The 12,040-nt window shown below is 44.7% G+C and overlaps 1 protein-coding gene across 1 annotated transcript in view; it reads right to left on the bottom strand.

Annotated features, from left to right (window-relative positions):
• CMTM6 (CKLF like MARVEL transmembrane domain containing 6) overlaps window positions 1–9,111 on the bottom strand; it is a 51,383-nt gene extending 42,272 nt beyond the window's left edge. The window contains exon 1 of the mRNA XM_089690760.1: window positions 8,792–9,111. Coding sequence (XP_089546886.1) covers window positions 8,792–8,887 — 96 coding nt within the window. The 5' untranslated portion in view covers window positions 8,888–9,111. The remainder of the gene's footprint in view (window positions 1–8,791) is intronic.
• Between the last annotated feature and the right edge of the window lie 2,929 nt (window positions 9,112–12,040).

The raw sequence follows: 12,040 nt of genomic DNA, 5'->3' as shown, positions 1-12,040 counted from the left end.
TATAATATAAAGCACCACCTATTAGAGATGCACCGAAGTTTCAGCGGCTGAAATATATCGGTCGTAAAAAGATGATAGGGGGCTGTGTGTACTACATATGGGGGTGGCAAAGAATGGCAGGAGTACAGCAGTGTATATAGTGAGATACCACTAAATGTCACTGCATAGCATATGAGTGACAGGTTCTCTTTGTAGGGGGAGGGCAGGAGAGGAGCAGTGTATATAGTGAGGGAGCAGTGTATGCAGTGAGTGGGCAGTGTATACGCTCAGGCTTCCTCACTGGCTGCCCCTATGTCACTGCCAGTTTTTAGATGTAATTACCAGATTTTTTCCCCCCTTCACTATAGCTCCAAGAATGAGCTGTCAATCTCTCCTCCAATAAAGAAAACTAAGGGGAGGGGTCACTGGGTGACCCCGCCCCTTAGCAGCAGTGAGAATGACAGCTCAATCTCAGAGCTATAGCGAAGGGGAAAAAAAAGCCAGTAATGACATTTAAAAACCGGCAGTGACATAGGGGCAGCCCTCCCCCCTACAAAGAGGACCTGTCACTCATATGCTATCACATAGGGGACTATTGGTCCCCTACGTGATAGCAATAAAATCATACATTAAAAAATAAGTAAAAATACACATTAAAGTTAAAAAATAAATAAAAATTGATCTCCCCACCCCCACATACGCAGACATTTTGGATTTCAACCACATGCATTGTAAATTTTTTGCATCAGTTTCAGCACCAGCATTTTCATTTCGGTGCACCACTACCACCAATGCTTAAAAATGTACAAACAGATCCCATATACTGTTTTTAGTGCACTATATTCTCTCTCCACACTCACGACGGAGGATCCTTTCCCTTCATATCCAGTCTATGTGTGTGCTACTAGTGCTCGTATGATACTGTAATGTTCACCACTTGCCTGAAACCACAAATCCTGTTATTGTTGCACCCGTGCATACACCCACTTTACTTCCTGCGAGTACCTCCCACATGCAACAAACGCTGAGAAACTGCATCTAAGCCCTGGTTACACTGGATCTGACTTTGAAACTGTGCAACGTCACTTGAAGTCGCACGATTTCAAAGTTGCATGTCAGTGCAACATGGAAGACATCTGTGCAACTTCATGCGCAGATGTCTATGCAAGTCACACCTGAAATTGCAAAAAAATAATGCAGGAACTACTTTCAAAATCGGTGAGACTCCGGTGTGCTCTGTCTTAAACTGTGTGTGCCTGTGATATCACAAAAAACAGTGGTACCCAAAACCTCCACAGAAAATGCTTTAAAGTGGTTCTAAAGTCACAAGGTTTTTTTTTTACCTTAAAGTGGAACTTTGGCCCCTGCCACCTCTCAAAAAAAAAAGTTAAAAGTCAGCAACTACAAATACTGTGGCTACTGACCTTTAATAATAGTGCACTTACCTGTTCATGCATCCAGCGGTGTCCTCACCCTGAGCCGATTCTTCAACCGGCTGTTGGGTGCTGGCACCACCATCTTGACCAAGTCTAGGTTCACACCTAAGCATTTTGCAGAAACGCACTACGCACATTTAACATGATTTCCTATGGGACACATTCACATCTCTGCGTTTTCACCCGCTGCATGTTTTGGAAAGGGTCAGGGACTTTTTTAAATGGAAAACATTGCGTTTTTGGTTCAATAGATTTCAACTGAGATGCTGCAGAATTGCATGTAGTGCGTGTTTTATGCGTTTTGTGTTTTAATCTGCCCAGCAACAAGTTGGAAAAAAAAACACAAAAACGCATCAAAATTGCATGTGCAAAAATGCACCGCAAAAAGCACTGCAGAAACAGATCAAATGTGAACTGCATAGGTGTGAACCACTGCACAGAGCAGGTAAGTATAAAGTTTTTTTTATTTTAGAAAAAATGACACAACTGCTTTAGAAGCCTTTACAGCTCACCAGTTTAGAGTTAACTGTGAGCTTTTTCCCTACAATTATTGCTCTCACTCTGACATTCACGGCGATATGTGTCGTGCAATCGTGGTAGCATGTTTGCATTTGTGAGTGTGTGTGAGGCAATGGGTGTTACAGTTAGAAATATATATTAAACACCAAAAAAAAAATTCTTTAACTTTTTACTATCACAAGGAGTTACAAAACCCTCATGTGATAGCATTTTGCAGGTCACAGGTACTCTTTATGGAAACAGTGTGGGTCTAATAGACCCCAATGTCTCTCCTACCCTCCAAAGCATGTCACTGAGCAGAGATCTGTTTGGTTACATGCTTCTTCGTCTCGACCAGCCAGGGAAAGACCACTTTGAAACTGGAAGTGATAAAAATGATTGTTGCTTCCAGTTTCATTTCAGCCAGAGGAGACAGAATAATGGGCGTTCCTTGGTCTCCTCCCACCCGCCATGTTGAAGCCCACTGATGTGGTCCTGAGCTCCTGATAAGAGCGTGAAAGCCTGGGAACCATGCAGGGGAGATTGCTCCACTCACTCTATGAAAGTGATCAGTGGCTATACAGCTGCTGGATTACTTTCACTTTACAGCCAGGAGCTGCCTGAGGAACACAAGTCACCACTGTAAGATACACTACGTATGTCCAAACAGCTGATATAGTTAATAAGGGTACTGAATATAATTTTTTTTACTTGTATTTAGTAACACCTTAAAAGAGATGTCAAGGTGTTAATTGGCTTAGTGTATTTGTTGTACACTATCTTACTTATTTCTGTGCTAGAGAATCAAATGTAGCACCAGTAATTTTTATAGCCTCCCGCACACCTGTTTTTCAAACCACAGGGGGGTTATTTCTATCTTATTGTGCCACAACTGCCACCAGTGGGGACAGTATAACCATATAAGTTATTGTGTGAAGTAGGGATGAGCTCGGGTATGTTCAGATCCTAGTCAGAACCCATGTGAGCAAGCTCCCACAAGGAAGCCATCATTTATCTGTGGCTGGGGCATTCCCCGCCTAACAGCGGCACATACAGTCAGGTCCATAAATATTGGGACATCGACACAATTCTAATATTTTTGGCTTTATACACCACCACAATGGATTTGAAATGAAACGAACAAGATGTGCTTTAACTGCAGACTGTCAGCTTTAATTTGAGGGTATTTACATCCAAATCAGGTGAACGGTGTAGGAATTACAACAGTTTGCATATGTGCCTCCCACTTTTTAAGGGACCAAAAGTAATGGGACAGAATAATAATCATAAATTAAACTTTCACTTTTTAATACTTGGTTGCAAATCCTTTGCAGTCAATTACAGCCTGAAGTCTGGAACACATAGACATCACCAGACGCTGGGTTTCATCCCTGGTGATGCTCTGCCAGGCCTCTACTGCAACTGTCTTCAGTTCCTGCTTGTTCTTAAAGGCATTTTCCCTTCAGTTTTGTCTTCAGCAAGTGAAATGCATGCTCAATCGGATTCAGGTCAGGTGATTGACTTGGCCATTGCATAACATTCCACTTCTTTCCCTTAAAAAACTCTTTGGTTGCTTTTGCAGTATGCTTTGGGTCATTGTCCATCTGCACTGTGAAGCGGCGTCCAATGAGTTGTGAAGCATTTGGCTGAATATGAGCAGATAATATTGCCCGAAACACTTCAGAATTCATCCGGCTGCTTTTCTCAGTAGTCATATCATCAATAAATACAAGAGAACCAGTTCCATTGGCAGCCATACATGCCCACGCCATGACACTACCACCACCATGCTTCACTGATGAGGTGGTATGCTTAGGATCATGAGCAGTTCCTTTCCTTTTCCATACTCTTCTCTTCCCATCACTCTGGTACAAGTTGATCTTGGTCTCATCTGTCCATAGGATGTTGTTCCAGAACTGTGAAGGCTTTTTTAGATGTCGTTTGGCAAACTCTAATCTGGCCTTCCTGTTTTTGAGGCTCACCAATGGTTTACATCTTGTGGTGAACCCTCTGTATTCACTCTGGTGAAGTCTTCTCTTGATTGTTGACTTTGACACACATACACCTACCTCCTGGAGAGTGTTCTTGATCTGGCCAACTGTTGTGAAGGGTGTTTTCTTCACCAGGGAAAGAATTCTTCGGTCATCCACCACAGTTGTTTTCCGTGGTCTTCCGGGTCTTTTGGTGTTGCTGAGCTCACCGGTGCGTTCCTTCTTTTTAAGAATGTTCCAAACAGTTGTTTTAGCCACGCTTAATGTTTTTGCTATCTCTCTGATGGGTTTGTTTTATTTTTTCAGCCTAATGATGGCTTGCTTCACTGATGGTGACAGCTCTTTGGATCTCATCTTGAGAGTTGACAGCAACAGATTACAAATGCAAATAGCACACTTGAAATGAACTCTGGACCTTTTATCTGCTCATTGTAATTGGGATAATGAGGGAATAACACACACCTGGCCATGGAACAGCTAAGAAGCCAATTGTCCCAGTACTTTTGGTCCCTTAACAAGTGGGAGGCACATATGAAAACTGTTGTAATTCCTACACCGTTCACCTGATTTGGATGTAAATACCCTCAAATTAAAGCTGACAGTCTGCAGTTAAAGCACACCTTATTCGTTTCATTTCAAATCCATTGTGGTGGTGTATAGAGCCCAAAATTTTAGAATTGTGTCGATGTCCCAATATTTATGGACCTGACTGTATACAAGGGCAGTTTACACATACAGCTGCTGGGCAGAGATTGCCTTGACCATAGGTCAGTGGCCCAGTGCAGAGACAGCTTACTGGTGGGCACATTCACATGGGTTTGGACTTGGATCTAAACACACTCAACCTCAACCCTAGTGAGAAGGGACTAAAGCGGGGGTGCTCTACCTTTTGAAGAGAGAGGGTCACAATGAAATTAAATGGTTCTGAATTTTTCATTTAACTAGTATAATGAACATTTCGCTCCTACAGCCGCTGAATTCCAATGAGAGGGAGAGAAGGAAGAGAAGCCAGCGGCTGCAGAAGGGAATTAGAGAGGACCAGGTCCTTTATATGCTGCCCTTCCTGTCCAAGTTTAAAAAGAATGTGACACCAGTGGTTGGGGAGGTGTGGTAAAAACACATTTCAACTATGGGGTTTAACCACTCCCCAGAACACAAACGTAAACGAGCCCTAACTGTTCTGAGCCCCCTGTAAGGCTGCTTTCACACCGATGCGCTGCGGTTTACCCGTGGGTTAGCTGCGCTTTGCCATAGACTTCTATTATATCTTACGGGTGTGGTGCATTTTCTGAAAGCACACCAAACCCGCAGGATTTAATAGAAGTGCACTTTCCTGGTTTTAGGTGAAGGGCCACAGGTTGAGTACCCCTGGACTAAAGCAATCAAAAAGCCCTTACTCCAATGAGTGCATAGCACAGTAAAGCCTTCCTAACACAGAAGGTATTCACGTCTCATTCCATCACATATCCCACAAATAAGAGAATTATTCCTCAATTCAGGATATTAGGTGGAGCCATGCAAATCACTGTGAATACCTTCTGTTTTAGGAAAGCTTTACTGCACTACTATATCCATATAACATGCCACCAATCTCTCACTGTCTTCTACAGCATATCTACAATGTCCAAAGACACAAACCCCTGAGAACAGGGGAAAATCAGCGCAAAAAGATCCCCAACTCCTATAGACAAGGGGCACAAAATGAATACATAAAGTCCAATGTCATGATAAAGTCCATATAGCACTAGGGCTAGCTTCATATAGCTGTAGCAGACTGTGTGAAAGTAAGGAGATAAGCGCCTCTAAATACAGTATTTGACAATATTTGGAAACAATGTAAAGCCACACACATTGTGTAAAAAAAAGTAGGCTCAGGTAGATAAAATGTGTAGCCGTGTCCTTGTTGCAATGGCCACATCGGCACCAAAGGAGACTGTAGATGTGACAGGTTTGCTGGCCGGCACGTGAAGTCTTTAAAGATGGCGTCTGGAATGCACCTTGGAGCGCAACGTTGGCGTCAGCGTGATGACATGTGGGGAGCAGCATGCAAAGCAAGGCGTTTCGGAACATGCGCTAAACCACTAAGGGGGGAATCGCGCGCCTTTGTACAGTCTCCTTTGGTGTGGATGCGGCTATTGCAACAAGGACACGGCTACACATTTTATCTACCTGAGCCTTCTTTATTTTACACAATGTGGGTGGCTTTACATTGTTTCCCAATAAATACTGTCAAATACTGCACTTAGAGGCGCTTCTCTACTTCTTACTATCTACAATGTCCAGCCACACCTGTAGCACGTCCCAAGTCTCATATACTGAAAGTGGATTTAAAGGCTGAAAGAGTTTTTGTTTTGTTTTTTACCTTCATGCATTCTAGCTTCACCTCGTCACTAAATTAAGGAAATATTTATTTTCAATTGAAAATTCCCCTGCAATGTAATGTGAACAACCTATTTATCTTTAGTAAATCAATACTCAGCCCTCCATATCATGGCCCCTATGCCTTTTTAAGTTGACTACCGCTGTCCCACAGCATGCCTGACCTTCTATTATACCATGCCTGTAGTCTGTAATCATCTCTTGTGGCAGGACTACAAGTTTATCAAGGAGCAGGAGCAACATGGAATCAAGCCAGACTTGAGGAAGCCAAAGACTATCTACAAGCTGATTAGAGCCAAAGACATTTTGGAATCCGTTGCAGGCTTGCCTTCAGCCACTTGCAAGGTGGTTTGGAGGAATGTTTCTTCAAAGAGACTCACTAACCAGCACAAGGACCTCGCATGGATGTCGATCTCAAGGGGGTTTCCACTCAGGGCATTTACGCATGCCAGGAACCTGAGCAGATACAGGCACTGCCCTTTTTGTATCATCCAGGAGGAAACTGCTTAGCACGTTTTCTGGGAGTGCTCTTTTGCGCAGGACGTGTTGAGGGCCTTGGAACCAGAACACAAGGATTTTGTACTGCAGGTAGCCATCACACACTTTGGTGTGTTGAACGACTTTTCTGTGGGACTTTTACCCTGGAGGACATTGATGGCACCTGTTGGGTGTGGTGTTGTTTCAAGAACGCTTTATGGTGAACCAGGAAGCACCTAGTCCACCAGCGGACATCCATTGAGGACTGTCGCACACTGGTCCACAGTGTGATCAAGGACTATAACTTGATGGACTTTAAGGAGGAAAAGGACGTCTGAAGATTTCCCCTTCCCCCTACTCTACCTTGCGTGTCTTTGTCCTTTTAATAAAGCTTCGGGTCTGTTTTGCATACTACGGTTTATGCTGCGGTGCCATGTAGGATGTGTGGGACAGGGGTCTAACTCAGGCACTGCACATCCGACATTTCGCCGCTAGGTACTCTGGTGGAACCTTATGGGGGCCACAAACAGTCTTGGGGTAAGTGAGGTCATACATGACACGATGGTTTGGAGAACGTTTTCCTCTGCACACCACGTTAGGCATCACACCGCTGAGTGAATGTATAAAAAAAACAAAAAAAATCTGCAGACATTACATGGGGCCCTTTGGTGGCATTAGGGGCTATACAAATGGTTGATCACTATTAGCCTTTTCTATCCAAAACTTTATAGGATGGTTTGGGCTATACATACACTGATCAGCCATAACTTTATAGCCACCCATCTAATATTGAATACGTTCTCCTTTTGCTGCTAAAACAGCCCTGACCTGTTGAGGCATCGACACTACTAGACCTCTGAGGGTATGCTATGGTAATTGGCACCAAGCCATCAGTAGCAAATCCTTTAGGTCCTGTAAATTGTGAGGTGGGGCCTCCATGGATTAAATTCATTTTTCCACAGATGCTCAATTTAGCTGAGATCAGGAGGCCAAAGTCAACAACTCAGACCATTCTTGAAATCATCAGACCAGGCCACCTCATCACAGCAGTGAAGACAGTACAAGCTAGACAGTATTTGATTGGTCAGCACCGTCCATGTGATGTTGCTGACCAATCAAAAGCCCTCTAGCCCAAACTGTCATTCCTGCAAGAGAGAGAGCGGTGGGGTTTTCATATCCCTGCCATTTTCTCTCCTACCACTGAGAATATGAAGCATCTGCCTCCATAGTATACACTTCCACACGCCCACTCTCCACTGTGGAAAACCTCCCTGCACCGCTCCTGTGTGAACTAATCTATGTCAATCCTGGGGTCACACAGAAGCAGTGTGGAAACCGCATGCGATTTGGACAGCAATTGCATTCCTGTTCAAATCGCATGCTATTCTTTGCAGTGCAATTTGTGTCAATACATTGTGTACTGACGCAAATTGCACCGCAAGGTATCAGTATTGGTGAATACTTGACCAAAAGTATCGGTACTTGCCGATACAGAAACCGGTACTGGTGCATCCCTAGTGCTAGCCACTTGGGCACTTACAAGTTGGCCTTTGTCAAAGTCACTCAAATCCCTATACTTCCCATTTTGTCTGCTTTCAACACATCAGGGACAACATGTTCACTTGCTGCCTAATACATCCCAACTACTTATAGGGTGCCATTGTCAGGAGATATTCAATATTACTCCTATTAGCTGTCAGTGGTCATAAACACCTAATCCAAGGCTAATGTATACAGAGCTCTGTCCTCCCGCCCGACAGTGGCCTAGGTTTCCCCCATAGGCACAGTACAGGGAATTTACTCGATCTGGTGCACAGCAACCAATCAGCTTCTAACTTCAGCTTGGTCAGAAGAACTTTGAAAATGAATTCTGGAAGTTGACTGGTTGTCATGGACGTCCACTCCTGGTGTGCTCCCCTCAGTGTGGAGGGACACAGGTCATACCTCTTCCCCCCGGTACCTGTAAGCACGACGCCCGGTCCGGAAGGACAGCGATATCCCGCCACACTACACCCATCTTCCCGCACTCACCAGCTGACACACTTTGAAGCCGATCTGTATTATACACCGGTCACTTTGCGTCTTGTCCAGGGGCATTGTGGTCGTCTGGTATGCTGGGTCAGCCATGGTGAGAGTTGGTCGCTCCTCACACGATAAGTCGCTGCTCCGCTATGGCCGCTGCTCGCTGTGAGGGGAATTTTCTTTGTGTTCTCCGCACTTCCTTCTTCTCCTCAGCTCAGTCACCGCTAAAATGGAGTCGGCAGAAAACGAAAGTGAAAGGTCGGCGGTTCGGGCGGACGCCCCGCTCCTCCCTGTGGGTACCGGGCGGTCATCTCCATTGGGGTCCAATACATCGTTCTCTCAGAGATTTCTACTAGAATACAGCCTGGTTCCGACTGTCCTTCATTTCTCCCTCCCTGGTCCCCCTTTATAATCTAATGTATAGTCCTTGTTATAGGGTTACTTCATCATAATAAAATGAAGGACCGGTACACATATGCGCAACATGCGTGTATGTATGTTTTTCCACGTTTTTGCGAAACACACGTATGTAAAGCCAATTCAGTTGAACTGACGGCTACACTTGTCAAAGAAGCTCGGCTCATCTTTTCACATGTTTTTTAACGGCATATGAAAAAGCATGTCCACTGGCTACATATAGGATGCCCAGGGGCGGACTGACCATTTGGAAACTCGGGCACTGCCCGAGGGCCTGGGGTCAGTAGGGGGCCCCATGAGATTCCCCTGGTACCTTTTTCATAGGATTTTTTGAGTTTGGGCAAGGACACAGGGGCCCCATGATCCCCTATTGCCCGGGGGCCCCATGGATTGTCAGTCCACCCCTGAGGATGCCATTAACAATAATGGCACTGCAGGCACAACATATAGTCAGGTCCCTAAATATTGGGACATCAACACAATTCTACATTTTTGGCTCTATACACCACCACAATGGATTTGAAATTAAACTAACAAGATGTGCTTTAACTGCAGACTGTCAGCTTTAATTTGAGGGTATTTACATCCAAGTCAAGTGAACGGTGTAGGAATTACAACAGTTTGCATATGTGCCTCCAACTTGTTAAGGGACCAAAAGTAATGGGACAGAATAATAATCATAAATCAAACTTTCACTTTTTAATACTTGGTTGCAAATCCTTTGCAGTCAATTACAGCCTGAAGTCTGGAATACATAGACATCACCAGACGCTGGGTTTCATCCCTGGTGATGCTCTGCCAGGCCTCTACTGCAACTGTCTTCAGTTCCTGCTTGTTCTTGGGGCATTTTCCCTTCAGTTTTGTCTTCAGCAAGTGAAATGCATGCTCAATCGGATTCAGGTCAGGTGATTGACTTGGCCATTGCATAACATTCCACTTCTTTCCCTTAAAAAACTCTTTGGCTGTTTTTGCAGTATGCTTTGGGTCATTGTCCATCTGCACTGTGAAGCAGCGTCCAATGAGTTGTGAAGCATTTGGCTGAATATGAGCAGATAATATTGCCTGAAACACTTCAGAATTCATCCTGCTGCTTTTGTCAGCAGTCACATCATCAATAAATACAAGAGAACCAGTTCCATTGGCAGCCATACATGCCCACGCCATGACACTACCACCGCCATGCTTCACTGATGAGGTGGTATGCTTAGGATCATGAGCAGTTCCTTTCCTTCTCCATACTCTTCTCTTCCCATCACTCTGGTACAAGTTGATCTTGGTCTCATCTGTCCATAGGATGTTGTTCCAGAACTGTGAAGGCTTTTTTTTATGTCGTTTGGCAAACTCTAATCTGGCCTTCCTGTTTTTAAGGCTCACCAATGGTTTACATCTTGTGGTGAACCCTCTGTATTCACTCTGGTGAAGTCTTCCCTTGATTGTTGACTTTGACACACATACATCTACCTCCTGGAGAGTGTTCTTGATTTGGCCAACCAACTGTTGTGAAGGATGTTTTCTTCACCAGGGAAAGAATTCTTCTGTCATCCACCACAGTTGTTTTCCGTGGTCTTCCGGGTCTTTTGGTGTTGCTGAGTTCTCCGGTGCGTTCCTTCTTTTTAAGAATGTTCCAAACAGTTGTTTTGGCCACGCCTAATGTTTTTGCTATCTCTCTGATGGGTTTGTTTTGTTTTTTTTTCAGCCTAATGATGGCTTGCTTCACTGATAGTGGCAGCTCTTTGGATCTCATCTTGAGAGTTGACAGCAACAGATTCCAAATGCAAATAGCACACTTGAAATGAACTCTGGACCTTTTATCTGCTCATTGTAATTGGGACAATGAGGGAATAACACACACCTGGCCATGGAACAGCTGAGAAGCCAATTGTTCCATTACTTTTGGTCCCTTAACAAATGGGAGGCACATATGCAAACTGATGTAATTCCTACACCGTTCACCTGATTTGGATGTGAATACCCTCAAATTAAAGCCGACAGTCTGCAGTTAAAGTACATCTTGTTAGTTTCATTTCAAATCCATTGTGGTGGTGTATAGAGCCAAAAATGTTAGAATTGTGTCGATGTCCCAATATTTATGGACCTGACTGTGTGATGTGGATGGAGCCTTACAGTGCAGTTAGGGGCCCCATAATCTTCAGATCCTGCTGCAGGGTACAGAAATTGAGCCTGTAGGCCCAGCGCACCTTCCCTAAAGTCTGTCTGAAAAAGTAGCATTCTGAGCCATCCTGAGTATAGGCCAGGATGGAGGGTCTGATGAGCAGCCCATCATCACAGGATGAGTATTCACCTTCATCCTCAAACCTGTACATGCCAGGGGCAGACTGACCATTTGAGAACTTGGGCACTGCCCAAGGGCCCGGGGTCAGTAGGGGGCCCCATGAGATGCCCCTGGTACCTTTCATAGGCTTTTTTGGGTGTGGTTTGAGTGTGGGCGAGGACACGGGCCCCATGAGTTGTCAGTCCGCCCCTGGTAAATGCACAATGCCTTCTCTTTCCCCTTCCACTCTCAGCACTGCTGTGACGGAGGAGAGAGCACAGTGCAGATACGGAGCACTCCTGCAATGATGTGAGGATGCACTCATCAGACTTTCAGCACTGGCTAATATGCAATAGGGGCAAGGAAACAATCATTATTCCCCTGCAAATAACCTTCCCTCTACAGCTCTTTTACCCATAGCTTCCCCTTAGACATCTTCCTCTGCTATAGCTACCTTCTGCTCCTCAGTAGTGTTACTATTTCCCCACCAGCAGCACAACTGGTTGGCACCATGCAATCACCTGCTAGACTCCAGTATCTAAACCAAACGAAGCAAATGTTCTTCCCAA

The sequence above is a fragment of the Staurois parvus genome, unplaced genomic scaffold (assembly GCF_062004578.1).
Source record: "Staurois parvus isolate SC_StPar_1 unplaced genomic scaffold, SC_StPar_1.0 ptg000021l, whole genome shotgun sequence".
NCBI classification, from domain to species: Eukaryota; Metazoa; Chordata; class Amphibia; order Anura; family Ranidae; genus Staurois; species Staurois parvus.
The sequence above is the reverse complement of the archived record's forward strand: the minus strand, read 5'-3'. Positions and strand labels throughout refer to the sequence as shown.